The sequence below is a fragment of the Nymphaea colorata genome, chromosome 7 (assembly GCF_008831285.2).
Source record: "Nymphaea colorata isolate Beijing-Zhang1983 chromosome 7, ASM883128v2, whole genome shotgun sequence".
Lineage (NCBI taxonomy): Eukaryota > Viridiplantae > Streptophyta > Magnoliopsida > Nymphaeales > Nymphaeaceae > Nymphaea > Nymphaea colorata.
The window spans coordinates 14,721,916-14,740,297 of NC_045144.1; the positions used below are offsets into that span (position 1 = coordinate 14,721,916).

Sequence of the window (18,382 nt, forward strand, 5' to 3'; positions counted from 1 at the left end):
TGTGATCTCCATTAGCGTCCAAACTATGCTTCCTACACCTAATACCTCACTAACTGAACCAATGGGCTAAGTGTTGGTTAAACAAAGGCAAGAAGTACGGATGCAACATTTTTTTTCTTTCCATGGTTTAACAGAAAACCCAAATGTGGCAAGACCGTTATTATTTACAAGGTCTATATACTATTCAAGTGACAGTAGAAAATTTAACTACATCAAACATTTTTTTAATGTTTACTTAAGGGAATCGTCTTTTGGCATCAAACTCTCATGAGCATACCTTTATGTATCCAAGGTGCTATCATGCTTAGGGCCTAAATAGACATATGGTACACCTTCAACTCGGATGTTGTATTTACCACTATTTATAACTTAAAATAGCATAATTGAATAGGACAGCGACCACCGAATTCAAAATTTGTACTCCTTAAATGTTAGCACCTTACCATCCCATAGCAGTATACTCTTTGATGCAACTACATGAAACTTGTTCGGCCTTTAGAAAGTGTTTTGTAACTTCCTTCTCTTCTACCCATGGTGAAACAGCACAAGCATTAATGCATACATCCCTTCCATTGCATAACTGATGCAAACACGGCTCTGTGAGAGCTAGGCTTGGGGATGAGCCTGGTCCGGGCCGGATCCACAAGAGTCGGACTGGTGCCGGGCCATAGCTCGTAACTTAAAATATATATCATAATATCATTATAAAAATAAAAATAATATTAAAAACACATTTCGAGCCAAATCGGATCTTATTTGGCTAACTCGGGCTGGCTTGATAAGTTATCGGGTCGGCCCGGTATGCTTTTTTTGAGCCCAATTGGGCCGGCTACCGAGCCTGTTGCCCATCTTTAGTGAGAGCCACTATTGTTCTTCTTATGCCTGAAATCATTGTTCCTCCTATTAGGCCTGGGAGTCGGGCCGGGCCGCCATCGGGTACCCGGCCCGGTCGGGCCCGAGTCTGGTCCGGGAAAACTGAGTCCCGGGCCGGGCCAGATGACGAAGCCCGGGTCGCCCGGCCCGATCCCCATCCCCCTCCATCTGCCGTTCCAATCATTCCGTTGTCGACTGTCGTTCCCGAAGAGAAATGTCTTCAGAGGGAGAGAAAAAAAAAAACAAAAAGCAAATGGATTTCTCCTAGGAACTGAATCTGAGGCAAACAGATCGAGTTAAGTACGCTCTTCTCATTCCGACGTAGCTGTTGCTTCTTCCTCTTTCCTCTTCTTCTACTCCGCCCGTTTTGTCGCCTGATATTTCTTCAGCGGCTAGGGCTTGGGGCCATCACCCGTGAGAACAGAACTGGAGGAGCGATTGCACGAGCTCTGGATCTGAATCGGAGAAGGAGAACAACCATATCTTTTGGAAGTTGGGTGTCTCTTCCTTCTTCTCTTGTTCGACCTCCCTATTATGTTCCTTCCTCTCTTGTTCCGCACCCATGACAAGGACGGCATCTTCCGCGTCTTCGACTCCAACGACGATGGCTTCCCCGTCTTCGACTCCCACGGCGACTGCAGGTGCCGGAGGATCATCCGCAGGACAAGCGCGGCCGTCGGGTGTCGGATGAACGCTCAAATGGGTCGGGCCCGGGCCCCGTGCTTCGTGCCCAACGAGCCGACCCCAGCCCCGCTCGGCCCGATGCCCACCCCTACCTCCTATGCTTGAGGCGCCAGGAACAAACTCATCTTGTTTATGCCGCCCCTAGAACAAGAAATATAACCAAACACCTCCTCTAACACCCACGCCCTTCACACATTGGGGCTTGTGTATGTTGTTATGTTGGTCTAGTGACTAACCGGGCCAAAATTTAGTGTACTAACTTCACTGAATTGAGAAGAACCGAGCTTCTAATCGTCGGGCAGAATTAATATGTCTATCAAACCCAACATATATGTCCTTTTTTTGTCAAATTAATTTGTAAAAATTTTTCTCAACGGGAACTGAGGAACACTACATCGTGTTCCACCGTGCATAGCAAAGTACCCACGAGTTTTTTAGAGCTCCACAGGACTGAAGACTGAGCGAGTGGCGGAAAGTGACCGTTGATGTCGTCCATTCCAATTCGTTTAAAAATCCGTTCTACCAAGATTCAATTGAGTATCAAATGAACAGTAGTACACCAGTAAAAGCTCTCCCACATGCGCAGAAGCTGCCATTTTTTCTCTGCAATAATGGCGGATCTCTGAAAAGTTCAAACTTTCTACAGCGTTAAATTAATTAATCCCACGTCGTTGCATGTCATGTCAAAGCCCATAAATTACTTCAAGTTAATTATACTTTTACCTTTTGTAATTATAAGGGGAAAGCTGCCTCGTATCACCGAATCTCCATTGCAGGCCTTTAATTGGTGAATTCCTCGAGGGATCCTATTCCACCAGAGAATGTACTTATCATTGGAAAAGTAAGTAAATAATAATCATTTTGGAACAAATGAGGGATCGGCAATAATGGGTTTGGAACTTGTGACCCCCTGTCAATTTGAAGTTTATTTAGGCTTAGACAACAAATAAACAGAGGGCTAATAGGCAGCGAGCTTTCAATTCGAATTTTTATAGCGTCAATTCTTTGTATTAAAAAAGAAGAGCAGCAATATATAAGCTCAAACATAACGATAGAATCAAATAAGTAAAGTGTTTTTGCCACTAACTACACTATTAATTCTCATGAATCCATAAAAGCTAGTTAATTCACTTTTTGGGATTCACCCAAGTTTTTCTCATCAAGAATAGTTAACTGTCTAAAATTCTTAGATCATACCCTTTCTTTCTTTAAGATTTCGGTCGCCAATATGAACGACAATTTCTATACATCTTTTTTTATCTTGTTCAAACTAATTCTCACCGATATGAATGAACTTCTGAGCGTTGATATATTCACAAATAATAGTGGGACAAGTTTTCATTATTATATATCTCAATATGATATCATTGCGACAATATATAAACTTATTACAACTTTTTTTCCTTTTTTGGGGTGGGAAAGTATATATTATAGAAGCTTTATCCATTTTCATGAATCTTCTTTTAAAAGGATATGACCTTCGTGGCAATCCCACGTGAAGCGCACTCTCGGTGCGTTTTCACGTTTCAACGCCAATGTGGGGATTCTATTAAATAAGACATATAAAGGGCCCCTCCTCGTGCAAGAGACACCTAACAGGATTATATATATATATATAAACTCATTTGATCTGTGGTGATAAATGGTTGAGAGAAAAAAAAGAGAAAAAAATATAAATTAATACTAAATAAAAAAAATATCTATCACTTTTTTTTATTGTTTTTCAACCAATTATTCATCATATTCGAACCAAACCACCCTTACCAATGAAATTGATTTGCATTCAGTTTTCTTGTTTATATATATATATATATATATATATATATATATGTATATATATATTACTATTCCAATTCTTTAGATATTCACCTTGTTTGTTATATATTCACAATATGTTGAAATTTTTTTGAGAATATAAAAAGAGAAAGCACAAGTATTTTTCCGAATATTCCTTTGCCAAATGTATCATTGGGAACCGTATTTGTGGCTGCAAATCTATCACACCAATAAGGCATAAAAGAAATTGCAATTTGTACGCAGAGTTCATTTTGTCAATAAAGTTATAAAGCTTAATCATTTCCCATTTTGCGGTCTGGATTTCAGCAGTGTTGTAAATCGAAGCGATACTGATAACACTGAATTTGATATTTGAATAGCTCTCTTCACGTGATGGACACGCATGGTAGTAAAGTTATGTCACTAGTCAAATTTGGTGCTTGCTTGCGGCCGGCTTGCCTTAGTCGGTGAGGCAAATCTAGAGATGGAGCACTTATGTCACGTGGGACCCCGATCTATTATTAATTCTGCATTTAGTTCCAAAACAGATCCAGTTCTGAATCTATTTATCCAGAAAAAACACGATTCTTGCGCGTAGATTGAGTTTTGATTGAGTTCTGAAGTACCAATTCCAAGTTGCATCTCTAAATATATCCAACGAAGATCCAGAATATAATATAGATCCATATCTGATCCAGAGCATAACAGAACCAGAATGGGCAAATACAATTCCCTTTTAGGATACATCTTACTGTAATAACCAAATTTGGGAATCAAGTCAGAGATTAATTGTGGACTGGAAAGCAATGATGTCAATATGCTTCTCAAGTCCAAACCTGCTTAGTTCAATTATCAAATATGTTCTTAGGATGGCAATGCTTGGTATTATGTGGACTTAATTTCTCCAAGTTTTATTATCTTATTATTTGTTTTTTTACACGTTAACAAACATCTTTCAAGAGGCACCTCAAAAATAATAAATAAATAAATCTAAAGAATCGGGATTCGCTTTTGAAAAAGGCACCCAAATAATGGGCTGTTTCATCGCCTCTGATAGCTGTCGCTATTGATGACATTATAAAAGTACATAATTAGGGAAAGAATCTTTAATTTCTTAATCCAAATCTAGTCGACACCACTACCAACTTGAATTACTATTGGCCTTTTGACTGGCAAGAACTCCTGAATCTGATAATTTTTTGTTGCCGTTAAATTTAGTTTTCACTTTCTGAGTCACAGTTTAAGAAAGAATTGCATATCGAGTGGATAGCTTGTAAAAATTGTGTATCATCTTAGACAAATAAACTGAACTTTACACAGAAACTAATTGAGGGTCCTTTTTAAGTTTTAAGAAAAAGGAATAAAAGAAAGAAGGTTGAACCATCTTCATCTCCACCCAAACATAACAAAATCTATTTTCAGATATCATAAAAGACTAAAATCCAGCTGATGAACAGAAGATAAAGTAACCAAGAAAAAGAGTCAGTACCACTCGACACTCAGGAAAATCCCAGAAATTCCAAAGAAGAAGAAGAGAAAGAAAAACTAGAAAAGATACTATCCGTTGTAATTCAGGCCATGCCCAACCGACACTAGCACATGTAGAATGCATGGATATTTTGGCCACTTCTCAACATTTAAATCTATCCCCAATGCTTCAAAATCTCTATAAATTTCCTCCTCCTGCTTCCACCGCCTACACGGACACAAGCCATGGCTACTCTTTCTCCTTTGATCGTACTCTTCTGTTCTCTGCTTTTGTCTCTCTCCCCTTTCGAAGTCTCTGCCCATTCACATACAACCAAAATCGGCAAAGGCTATCGCCTTGTCTCTCTAGAAGAATCGCCTGATGGAGGCCTCATTGGCCTTCTGCGGGTAAAGAAGAAAACCCATATTTACGGCCCTGATATTCCCCATCTTCAGCTCTATGTCAAGTGCGTTACTCTCTTTTTTTTTTTCTGTATCTGTGTGTTTGTGTGTGTGTGTGTGTGTGTGTTTGTGTGTGTTGATCTTGTTACTCTCTTGATTCAGGCATGAGACAGATGATAGACTGAGAGTTCACATCACAGACGCAGAAAGACAAAGATGGGAGGTTCCATACAACCTTCTTCCGCGAGCTCCTGCTCCTCTGCCGCTTTCCTCCGGCCGGAGTCTCATAGATATGAGGGGAAGGAAAGATTTTGAGATCACTCCTTCCGAACATGGTGAAAACGAACTGATATTCGGATTTAACGCAGACCCATTTGGCTTCTATGTGAGAAGAAGATCAAATGGGGAGACTCTGTTCAACTCGACTGCAGATAAGAGGAGCCATTATGGGCAAATGGTGTTCAAAGACCAGTATTTGGAGATCTCCACCAGCTTGCCTGAGAACTCCGCCTTGTATGGGCTGGGGGAGAACACACAGCCCAAGGGAATTCGGATTCAGCCGCATGATAAATACACTCTGTATACAACAGATATCTCTGCTATCAACCTCAACACAGACTTGTATGGTGATCATCCTTACTATGTGGAGCTCAGGAACAATGGCGGAAAGGCCTCCTTTCATGGCGTCCTGCTGATGAACAGCAACGCCATGGATGTGTTCTACAGAGGCACGTCATTGACGTATAAGGTCATTGGTGGTGTTCTTGATTTCTACTTCTTTGCTGGACCAACTCCTCTGGGGCTCATGGACCAGTACACCTCCTTTGTTGGTCGCCCTGCTCCTATGCCTTACTGGGCTCTTGGTAAGCACAAGGAATTCATTCTTCTCCTCTCTGTTTCCTTTTCTGATCGATTTCTCAACACCAGATTTTGTCATCAATACATAAACCAACACTCCAGGAGTTGGAAACTGTTCGAAACTTGGATTTGCAGCATCCTGATTAGACCTAGAATGTTCCTGATTTTGGATGAGATAAAAAGAAAAAAGGCTTTTCACATGTCAGTATGCTTTAATTATTTTTGCAGGAAAGAAAAAGATATATGGCATAACTGGCTTTTCTTTTTGGAGGCAGGACATTATAGTTCCTAGAACTCTGTAGACTGTAGTCTTCTTTAATATTGATTACTGCAGGTTGTGTGTTTCCTCCCAACGTGTCCATTTTCCCTCAGTTCTTTTATAACATAAGAAGCCAACATAAATGCTTCCTTGTATAATTGTTACACTCTAGGAAAAAGCATAAAGTGGGTGTCGGGTTTGTTGACTTCTTTCTGCAATTCCATTAATGAAAGAGGAATCGGCAGTGCAGACGAATCAAGTCCCATGTTTTCAATGCCATTGAAGAGATCAACCACCTCCCCCTGCCCTGGTCTCACAGAAATTAAAAGAATCTCACCTTCTACTTAAATTCTTCATCACCGATCCAGGAGATGTTATGGTGCCATCCTACTGATGAGATGGTGTTTTAACAGGATGCCATGTTCCTGCTCTAGCGGACATGAAGATGGACCAGTACCGTGTCATGTCGAGGCGATTATACAAACAAAGTCTCTTTCTATGCTTACACGCGTACTGTTCCTCCATTCTTTTGTCCACTAGTAATTTTAGCTGGCCTGCCTAATGAAGATAGTTAGGTTAACTAGAACCTTGGGCCTGGATAGAAAAGATGGAAAGTAGAACAAAGTGTATATAAAATATGTAGTAGAAGTATTTTTAACAAGAAGGCTGAGGTAGCATTAGGACAAGCCGAATAAATTAGTCAGTTTTTGAAACATTGTGTGTTGGATGAAACACTCAAAACGATATTTTATTGTAGAAAGCCTGGTATAGGTGAGGTTATTTATTTCCTTTTTGAAAACAACATTTTGTCAAAATTGGGCTTTTTGCAAACTCAGTTTCGACCGTCATGCAAACACGTTTGAGACGGTATTTTTGAGGCCAAATGGCGTTTTACCTTCAAAACACCATTTGAGGGTGTCATTCATATATGCTTTAAAGAATTAAATATGTTTTTATAAATGTTTATTTACTTATAGAGAAACCCCAAGGGCATACTTTTATACCTTCAAAATTATAGCGTGTTTTAAATAATAGATAGACATATGATATATCCTTCAATTTAGGTGTCATGCTTGCCACCATTTGTACGCAGAGAAATAACACAACCAAGCAAGACAACAGCCACAAGATTCAAACTTCAGTTTTTGAGTATGAGCTGCTTTGCAACCCAATTGTGCTACGCTCCTTGAGACTGGAATTAATAAATTAATATTGATTTAGAATACTGAATCTACTTAAACCATATGGAATGCATATTCGAAGTACTAAACTTTGTTAAATATTTCTTTCTCAAATTCCAATTTATTTTTCGTTGCAGGATTCCATCAGTGCAGATGGGGATATCATAATGTCTCAGAGGTTGCCAGTGTGGTGGAAGGGTACAGCAAAGCCAGAATCCCTTTGGACGTCATGTGGACGGACGATGACCACATGGATGCCGCCAAGGACTTTACTCTGAGCGCCCTCAACTTCCCTCCCCAAAAGATGAAGGCCTTCCTCAAAAAGCTCCACGGTGAAGGCCGCAAGTATATTGTCCTCATTGACCCAGGCATCAACGTGAACCGGACCTACAAGACCTATCTCAGGGGAATGGCCGACGATGTCTTCATTAAGCTCGACGGCGAACCCTATTTGGCCCAGGTCTGGCCCGGCATGGTCTACTTCCCGGACTTCCTTAACCCTAAAACCGTAGATTGGTGGTCCAATGAGATCTCCACCTTTAGAAAGCTGGTCCCTGTTGATGGCCTATGGATTGACATGAACGAGCCTTCCAACTTCTGTAGTGGAAAGTGCACCGTGCCCACTACCCACCCTTGCCCGAACCCAGAGGGCCACCCATGGGACTGCTGCCTGGATTGCACCAACCTCACCCAGTCAAAGTGGGACAACCCACCTTACAAGATAAATGCGTCCGGGATGGGCGCGCCGCTTGGGTTCAAGACCATTGCAACCAGTGCTACCCACTACAATGGGGTTCCTGAGTATGATGCACACAGCTTGTATGGCTTCTCTCAGGCCATAGCTACACATAAAGCCTTGCTCAAGTCGACCGGCGGCAAGCGGCCTTTTGTGCTCACCCGGTCTACTTTCGTCGGCTCCGGCAAGTACGCGGCGCACTGGACTGGGGATAACAAGGGAGATTGGGATAATCTTCGGTACTCAATATCCACCATTCTCAATTTCGGCCTCTTTGGAATGCCGATGGTTGGATCGGATATTTGTGGCTTCTATCCTGCGCCTTTGCCTTTAGAGCAATTATGCAACAGGTAATGTTGATTGCAAACTTAGTTGTCTTAGATGATCTCTATGTAGATGAAACGCACAGGCATACACAAACATATGCATGCATATATACAGCACACTGCCAGATGCAATTCAGCAGGTGAAGATTTCACCTTTTTTTTTAATCAGAGACTCTTATGTTTTATTTCGTAGAAGAGACGACTTGAGTAAGAATCAAAGAGAAGAAGGTCCAAGAAGAGGTCCCGTCCCAAAATGACTTTTATCATTGGCCTGCCTCCAAGTGTCGCTTTTCCTTGCATTTTGTGCTTTCAAAAGCCTGCCTTGAAGATTCTTCTTTTTGTGTAAAACTTCATTTTATATATTGGTAGCGGCTTTCGCGTTACTTTTATTCTCTCTGCACGTATGCTTTTTTTAATTGTTTGAACTGTGAATCAAATTATGAGAATCTTCTTCCGAGTTTCCAAAAGCGCACCTGCTTTCCTAGTGGACGAGTGATGCTCCTTCCTTTAATGTTAGATTGAGGCATGTTGATTACATTCTCATTCTTGAAGAACTTGGCCGTGTTGCACCTTTAATGGCTAGAAGTACTATAATCCCAAGTTGCAATTAATCTATAGATGATTGGAGCCACAAAAAGGCACTTTGATCTGTTGGATCAAGTGGTTTGCCTTGGGGAATTTTTGTTTACATCATAACCATCCGTTGCATACACTTGCTAGATGTCTAGAGTTCAATCCACATTGTGCACTCCCTGCTATAGAACCCATACAAAGACAGTGGATCACTAGAAAAAGAACCATAAAAAATCATATGACATTCATAAAATCGTAATGCCATTTAAGAATTATACATGTTTTCATGAATCAACTGATGTTGTGGGCTTTTTCACTGAACTCAGGTGGATCCAGCTTGGTGCATTCTATCCTTTCTCAAGGGACCATGCCAACTTCGCCTCACCACGCCAAGAGCTCTACCAGTGGAAGTCTGTCGCGGAATCAGCTAGAGTTGCGCTGGGCTTGCGTTACAAACTGCTTCCTTACCTCTACACACTCAACTATGAGGCGCACACCACCGGCGCGCCTATAGCGCGGCCCGTCTTCTTCTCCTTCCCCAGCTTTGTCGAGTCATATGGGCTAAGCACCCAGTTCTTGCTTGGAAGCAGTGTGCTGGTCTCACCCGTCCTTGAGGCCAATGTGACCAAGGTCAAGGCCCTGTTCCCCCCAGGCACATGGTACAGCCTCTTTGACCTCTCCAAGAAGATAGTGTCCAAAGGGCAATACTTCACCCTTGATGCTCCCTTAAACGTTGTTAATGCCCATGTCTACCAGAACACCATCCTCCCCATGCAGCGCGGAGGTCTTATATCTAACCAAACTAGGACGACACCGTTCACCCTTGTCATCGCCTTCCCGTCCGGCGCCAAAGCCGGTGAAGCCACCGGAAAAGTCTTCATCGACGACGATGAGGATCCAGTGATGCAACTGAGAGGTGGAAAGTCTACTTTTGTGGACTTCCATGCCAATGTGGGGGAGGGCAAGGTGAAGGTCTGGTCTAAGGTTGACCAAGGTCAATTCGCAGTGAGACTGGGTCTGATGATTGAAAAGGTGGTGGTTCTTGGTCTGGCTGGGAAAAGCCAGGGCCTAGAGATTGAGGTTGAAGGGGAGCCCCTGGATTCACCTACCGTGAGTAAACTGTCCTTCGAGGAGTCTCAGATCGAACATATGAAGGTGCCTGAAGCAGAGGTTGAGGATGGTTTGAGTGTCGGCACCATGATGGTGCAGCTTGGTGGGCTTGATCTGCCTTTGGGCAAGAGGTTCTCTGTGTCATGGGAGGTGAACATTGGTGGGATCTAAGCAGTTTGGGATCTTTTTATTTCTTAGTGTTAGTCTCTTTTTAGGTTTATGAATGGGTGGGGTAATGCCTGATTTCTTTTTAAATATTGATTCGGTGGCAGTACATATAATAATAGATGTAATTGCCCAATCAAAGATGCTCCGGTTTCTGAAGATATGGCCTTGCTTTATTTTTTATTCATGGCAACTGTTGCGTCCTCTTCTAAATCCAAATATGGATGACTTAAAATCCTCTTATTTTTTATTCATGGCAACTGTTGCGTCCTCTTCTAAATCCAAATATGGATGACTTAAAATCCTCAAAGGGGTTAGCACAATGGATGGGGTAGGAGTTGGGAAGCAATTAGTCTTTGTTTCGAACTTTTGTATATCAACTCCGTCCGTGTTGCAAAAGAGGACACAGTGAATGTGTCACCCCAAGGCTATAGATGCAGCCCTAAACCCTGAGAAAGATTCAATCCTCACTCAAGTGTTGAGATTAGCCTCATACTCACCTCCAAATATGGACGTGCCAAACCCCCGTTAATGGTTAATAAATAAAGCAACTAAGTTAATTTGAGGTCCACATTTCCCTATGCCTCGTCGGTTGCCTACTGCCTAGCTATGGGGCCAGTGCTCTAGAAAATTTCCAATATGTAATTTGGGTGGGACACAGTTTACATTTCCATTGCTTTCTCTTGTGATTTGCTAAACTTTTACACATGGTTTTGAAACTTGTCAATATTGTAAGATGCACTTCGGGGAGCTGCATTAAACCCACAAAAAATTCAATGCATCTGCCATGTACTCAAAAATTGAAAATTTCTTTGTCCATCTATATATAGCTAATTTTCACAGGTTAAGGCCACCTGAAGTTGCAATTTCTTGATTTTTTTTTAGGCTTCCAAGTTTCAAACTTTGACAGGTTCGTGATTGTTGATTGTGTTTCCAAACCATGGTGATACAATTGAAAATATATAGAGCTTTTCTGTAAAGGGACAGTGCGAGTGATATCTGAATCTACTTCCCCCTCGACCCGTGAGATCAACAAACGAGTCCTTACGTGCGTTCCGAAACAGTGTCACAAATAGCAGCTTTATTGTTTGGGTGAACAAGAAAGTATTTTATCATATAGTCTGGATGAAAACGACTGTCGTCTGACCCCAGTGTCCAAAGCGCAATCCCACCCTATTGGCTGAATGGAGTCTGGAGAGTAGCTCTACGTTCACACACCATTTTGTGGAAGGTTTACAATACAGGGTCAAGTTGGATGCCTAATTTTTATAAAATCTGAAGACTTTTTCCCTGGCAGCCCCATTCCAGAGCCGTTGCCAAGTCTCGGTTTTTGTAACATAAAAAATTGAAAATTTGGGGTTAAGGATGGTTATTATTTTTTGGAAATGAGGTTATAATAGCTTTTTTTGTTGGTTGTCCAAACTTGGTTACTTGTTGACCATGGTTAGCTTAACCAATATACACCAATCATGCGGAAGACCAAGTTTCAGAATCACAAAAAGCAGGAACCATGTGCTAGAAGACATTACGAGTAGATTTCGGTGGCAGATTGCTTTGATATTTTTTTAAATTTTTGTTTCTTGTCTAGTTGGAACTTTGAAATTGGCATCGGGCAAGTGCCAGGACCGCCAATGACAGTGAAAGAATCTTTGTCCTTTTTCACTTTTTTCGAGATCGAGTCGATGTGCTTTTCAGTTTTGGTTGGTCCAAATTTTATGAGACTGAGTTAACTGTTTGTTCGGGAAAGGTAAGGCCACCTCTTCCCTTGTTCTTAGCGTGCATGTTGTTTTGAGAATTAAATGGTTTATGATATTCTTTTAACTTAAACGTTACACATACTACTTTTCTCCATCCAATTCAGGGAATCCATTTGTTGGTACCACACTCGCCGACCAGCTATCCTCTTCCGGTTATATAAGATTCTTTTTGCAAAGTAATATATACATTAATTTTTTTTTATCTTTATTTGTTTAAATTACTTTCATCACTTTGGACTGATGCACTCATACGTGGCTGGTTGATTTTCATACCGTTGTGAATCTAAAGCAGATTCAATCCCACGGTCCCTCCAGTTAAACTCAATATATACGAAGGATAAAAGAAACCCTTATTAAAGGCATAATGAGAAAATTGAAAAATTTGCCATTTGTGAAAGACAATATTACCCTCGAAAAACAAAAATTTCCATGAAACGAACTAAAAAGCTCCCCCCAACTTTAATCCTTTCAGGATAGTGTGTGTGCATTCAGGAATTCAGTCCATTTACAAAGAGCCTCAGACGTTTGGTTTGATGTCATTGTTCTCGGTGAGCATAACCAAACTCTACTGGCAAGTAATAGCAGAAATCCACTCTATCTATGAGGTCGAAAGTTGCACCGAGTGATACAGGGTAATGTAATCTTGGCACAGTGTTCCACCCTATCGGCCTAGTACTTAGAGCCAATAAAAATTGAATTAACCATACATATTCATATCAGCGCCAATGCCATCAACTCAGGGGTTCAACCAATTTTTTTTTTTCATACACCACCAACATATATAATTAACAAATTTTTAATTGACCATGAAGTAGTGACCTGAATGTCGTGAGACTACACCATATTAACTGGACCCACTTTAATGTAAGTTTCAAACTAAACTAAGTTAACCGCACTTGCCTTTTAACCAAACCCAAGCTATATTAAACCCTTTAAGATGACCAATTTACTAATTTACTTTGCTATGAGTAGACATGATCTATAGAGAAGCACCTAATATTGAAGGCAAGTAAAACAAATACAATGAATAAGAAAAAAAAAGTTGTTAGACAATAGTTTTGCCTCTTCAAAAGGAAAAAACTTTTCAGCAAAAGTTATAAAATAGGGAGTTTCATGGCAAAAGTTTTGCTTGATTTAATATTATAAGCACAACGCATGTGATCCACCATTTAACTAACGCTTTCACTAAAACCCAAAAAAAGGTACACCTTTAGCACACTTCACCCTGCCCAGAAAACAAACTTGTAACGGTAACATGGAACAAGACTACGGTACTTTATTCTCCATTCATCGTGTCAATTCTGAGTTATGTGTATCGAAGAAAGTTTGGAAGTGAATTTTGCTTATGTCTGCGAGTTAACGGCCCTTACAACGAATACCCTCGGTTGAAGTCACAAGCCTCCGAATTTCTCCTCTCCTCATATTTAATCTTTCTTCAACATGACAAGTAGATTTGAACGCTTCTACATGTAATGCACTTGAGTATGCAAATTAAGCTTTCCTAATAGTAATGGAATACATGCTGATCAAGAAACGTAAGGTGTTTGATCTTACTTGCTCATTAATTGGTGATTGAAATCAGTGTAATCAGCAAATATGCGGCGAGTTAATTCACATCAAAATCATTCATGGTTTGAATCATGGCAGTTGTTATATTTCAGCCTTTGTTTTTTTTGCTGCAAATGATAACAACCATCACATTAGAGTGAAAAGCCAATATAATAGGTCCACCTATGCCCCAAAACAAGCCCAATATCGTAGGTCCACCTGTACCCCAAAACAAGCTAAAACCTTGAAGTATAAAGTTATGACTTTAGGATTTTATAGATTAATTTCTCTTAAGTAAACATTTAAAAAATCAACTAAAACTTTTTCAATTCAATAAACGATCTAATTAGAGGTGAGAGCACACACGCATATTTGTACAGTGTTTTGGTGCATTTAGTTTTTTTTGGTCTCTGTTTCTCTACTAAAAAAATATCAAAATGTGCGTTTGGTTTAATTCAGAAAGTAATCTGGACTCCAATTTGATTCAACAAATTCTCTAATCTTCATCTGCAAATTTGATCGAAGAGTAACTTTCAATGCAACATTTATTTTCCAGGTGATGTCAGTGGAGAGTCTAGAATTCGACCCCTCCTGACACAGTGACAGAAACTCACGTTGCGGTCCAAGAACTCACGTTGGAGCACGATGATTTCGGCAGGAACACGAACTTGCCTTATCGTAATAATGTCTTAATTAACATTTATTAAATGTGTTTGAGTAAATTTTTATTTACTTTTATTACTATTTTATAATTGAAAAACCTAGTTGCCACGAGCAGACACGTTCAGTCACGAAGTTTTGGACGTTATCTCGTGCTCTCAATATTGTTCAATATTATGCTATCATTTTAAAATGTGTTTTAAAAAAGTTTGATAAAAGAACCTTTGATCGATAATATTTTTAATGTTGAAAGTAAAGAAGAACCGGTGGCTTTCCAACCTTCAAATAATTATTCAATTAATAAATGTCAAAAACTGACCTGCTGGATGAATAAAAACAGTAATTTGCTCATCCTTGTCATGTGTAGCATTCTCTTTATAAACATTTTAGGATTCGATTGCAGTATAAAGTTAAGTTGGAGGATAATTGATACTTGTGGCTGTGCAACCCAACTGAATTTCTCATACAGATGGTAAAAAAAGTGCAGAGATCTGATATCTCAGTTAATACAGCCACCAGTTGCAGCTCTATAGAATTACTACTAAAATGGCCGCTATCCGTCTTTGTTTCCCAAAATACCACCTGCTTCCAAATTTGTTTGCGCATATTATTTGATGGTATGAACTTGGCACCTAATTGATCCAATGACAGTTCTGGTTCCACTTGGTGCAGTCTTCTCCTGCTTTTTCCACTTTGTTATCTCCATAACCGGCAGAAAGAGGTAGGGCCAGAGAGGGTTGCCTTGGCGCAAGCCTCTGCCTCCGTCAAAAAACCTCCCTCTCGGCCATTTAAGAGGACCGCGTAGGAGGCATTAGTGACGCAAGTCATTACTCTTATTCTCCAAAAGTCTGGGATGCAAAGACATTCCATTGCCCTATTCAAGAAGTGGAAATTCACCCTAGCGTAGGTCTTGGAGAGGTCTAGTTTGAGGAAAGAGGGCCCATTATGGTGGTTGAGGCTGTTCACAAGTTGGTGTGCCACAAGAATTTGCTCATGTATCAGTTTGGAGGGGAGGAATCACAACCCAGAATGCATCCGAGGGTAGGCCTCATACGATTGACCATAACTTTGGTTATGAATTTGTAAATGTAATTGCAGAGCGCTATTGGCCTGAAGTCTTTTATGTTTGTGGCACCATTGAACTTTGCAATGAGCACGATATGAGCCCTGCTTATCCTTTTTACCCATAGCAAAGAAATTCTTGATGGTCCCAGTCATCCTGTCCCACAGTTCTCCAATACTCTTTGAAGAAACCTGCTGTAAAACCATTCGGATCAGGAGCTTTTCCTGGACATTACAATCTGTAACGGATTAGGAGATCGCACAAAATTAGGAACGATGAGCTTATTTCTAGTATGTTGTTATACTTGCATGAAATCGGGGATATGAATGTTGTTGATTCTTATCCACCGGTTCTATATAATCTTGTAAATCATTCATAGTGAAAGCATGACATTATACTCTTTTTTATCTGTTCCTCTCGTTGCATATTGTCCCTATTCCTCACGTTATAATTTATCATGGTAACAGAGCAATGTTAAAAGAAACAGTGGGAACAACATGAGTTAGGGAGTTTAACAGGATTAGATTGAGCTAAAGAAGGAAAAACAAGGTTAGACAAGAAATTGGTAATATGATGTGTAGCTCTAGTATCAATTATTCATACTTGAGAGGAGGCCAAACAAGCAATAGGTGAGTCTAATATACCTGGGAGGTTGATTTTGGGTGTTTTGGAATTTATGAATTCCATAAACTAACGTTACAGTTCTTGTGTGAATGAAGTTGGCTGCTCTTGAGACTTTGTAGATGGAGAAATCGACAATGCATCATTAGTAGAATGAAGATTTGCTTGAGGCTGCTGATGTTGGCAACTAGAAGTGCCCAAGTCGTCCACAATGTTCACATTGAGGTCTTGTTCGACCCTTGAACCTGTCATAATCTTGTCTCTTTATAGCAACCACAGAAATGCCATCAGATTGAATGGGAACATGAAGTTCATGTTGGCATTCTTCTTGAACCAGAAGGGAATCCATGAGCAAGATCTGGCTACGGATTGCTCCATAGCTTTCACATAGTCCCATTAAGAACTGAATCAGTGTGTCATGTTCTTGAATATCATGTGCTTTCCTCATAGCTCCACATTCACAGGTGGGAAGGGTGACCAGTGAATCATATTCATCCCAAAGGCTCTTGATTTGAGTTTAATACACACTAATTGAAGACTGTCACTACTTGCAGTTAATAATTTGTTGTTGGATTTGATATAAACGTGGAGCATTTGACTCGAAAAATGTAGCCTTTAATTCTTTCCAAACATCCGCATCATTTTTGGCATAAACTACTGTTGAAGTTAAGGACTTGTGAAGGGAATTAAGCAACCAGGAAAGTACCATGTTGTTGGATCTTTCCCAAGAAACAATGAGCGAACGAGGAACCGTGGGTTTTAGTATAGAACCATCGACAAAACCCATCTTATTTTTGGCTAAGAGAGCCTAAGGAATGTTGAAGAGATCAACCATGGCAAAATCTCATGGAGCGATAGGGGCATCATCAGACTCAATGTCGTCCACTCAAGAAGATAGTCCATATTTTCTTCATCATTCAGGACATTAAAGTTTGATGGACAATTGCAATTGTATGACATTAGTGTTGACCCTTATGGAAAAGAAAGGATCAATTGCAATTGTATGCCATTGGTGCTGACCATACCAAAAATTGTATGCCGTTGACCCTGACAAAAGACTGAATCTCATTTTGTCTGAAATTCATGCCATTCAAAATTGTCCCTAACGCAATGAAAAGTGAGTGTCGGTCAAGAAACTGCCTTCAAGTAGTGGCTTCGGATGACCTTGATTTTTTGGTAAGGTGCAACACATTTCTCGCTCAGAGGATCTATGAAAAGGACATCCCACTATGAATTCCTACCCCATTAATATGAAGAGAGTACAAGTAAGGGTTCTAGTAGTTCCAAGTCGAACTTTGAAAGCATATGCATTGGCTTGACAGCCAATCCTTTGGCTATGGACTTTATGCTTTGATAGATCTTTCATCTTAATCAAAAGAGGTGTTACCTAACCCACTATGTCCTTTGTTCCATACCCATTTCCAGGAGCGGGAATCTTGAATTTCAAACCTTTTCTTCTGCCCTCGCCACTTCTTTCGCTGGCCCTATCCACCTCCTTTGCCGAATACCAGATCAAGAGATGAATTAGCGGATCACATGGCTAAGTCGAACCATGCCTGAACCTTTTTATTAGTGGTAGTGAGCCGTACCATCGCTAGCAAGGGCTTCAAGATCATAGTAATGCCTGCCAAAACTTTCCTTGGGTATGAATGTCATGTTCAAAGGTGGTTTCTATAGACACCATGGAAAAGATCACTGACGAGCTCAATCGCTCAGTGTAACATTGTCATTTTCATAATCTTGATGAGCCTAAGATCATATGGGTCTACAATTCTCATTTCTGAGTGATCTCAAGGAACCACTATCTGAGCCAGCAGATTCTCATCTGCTGGCCAGTGCACAAAGCAAGAACACTTAGACTATGATATGCAATCTTTGGTTTGCCTATCATTGTCCATTAAGGGCTGACTCTGCTAGGCAAGAGGACCACTATTGGGATTGATTATTCAACTGCTAACTGATGACCAGGGGACTACTCTGCTTCTTCCACTACTGATATATATTGACTGATCCATTGAGAGGGCAGGAGAAAGCAAAAAAGAAGTCGAGTTAGGTTCTGTTTTAGTGTGTTAGCATCTCTTTCCTCATTCAATTTGTTTGTTCATTCAGTGTATGATTCTGATCCAATTGTTTCTTCCGATAAGTCTGATGAAATGAATTCGGCTTCCGATAGGCATTCAGGTTCATTACTTGGGACTGATGAGGATGAGGGACTTCAGGCACTTGAGAGTTTTGTTGTTTCGGCTTGAAATGTTAGTTTGGCCTTGGCTTCAGGGACATCTTCAGCCGGTTCAGATTGAGAGGGAAAGAGGAGCCCTAGGCT

The 18,382-nt window shown here is 40.5% G+C and overlaps 1 protein-coding gene across 1 annotated transcript; it reads left to right on the forward strand.

Annotated features, from left to right (window-relative positions):
• The first annotated feature begins 5,007 nt into the window (after positions 1 to 5,007).
• On the forward strand, positions 5,008 to 10,571 carry LOC116257548 (alpha-xylosidase 1-like). The gene is made up of 4 exons (XM_031634408.2): positions 5,008 to 5,267; positions 5,365 to 6,065; positions 7,638 to 8,586; positions 9,462 to 10,571. Exons 1-4 carry the CDS (start codon positions 5,047 to 5,049, stop codon positions 10,414 to 10,416), a joined length of 2,826 nt encoding a protein of 941 aa, XP_031490268.1. The 5' UTR covers positions 5,008 to 5,046; the 3' UTR covers positions 10,417 to 10,571.
• Positions 10,572 to 18,382: the final 7,811 nt, after the last annotated feature.

What these genes read in the sequence shown, in the direction of transcription:
- LOC116257548 (XM_031634408.2), top strand. Translation starts at nt 5,047, where the DNA reads ATGGCTACTCTTTCTCCTTTGATCGTACTCTTCTGTTCTCTGCTTTTG. An exon ending in CATCTTCAGCTCTATGTCAA is followed by an intron (nt 5,268 to 5,364) that starts GTGCGTTACTCT and finishes CTCTTGATTCAG; the next exon opens with GCATGAGACAGATGATAGAC. An exon ending in TTAGAGCAATTATGCAACAG is followed by an intron (nt 8,587 to 9,461) that starts GTAATGTTGATT and finishes CACTGAACTCAG; the next exon opens with GTGGATCCAGCTTGGTGCAT.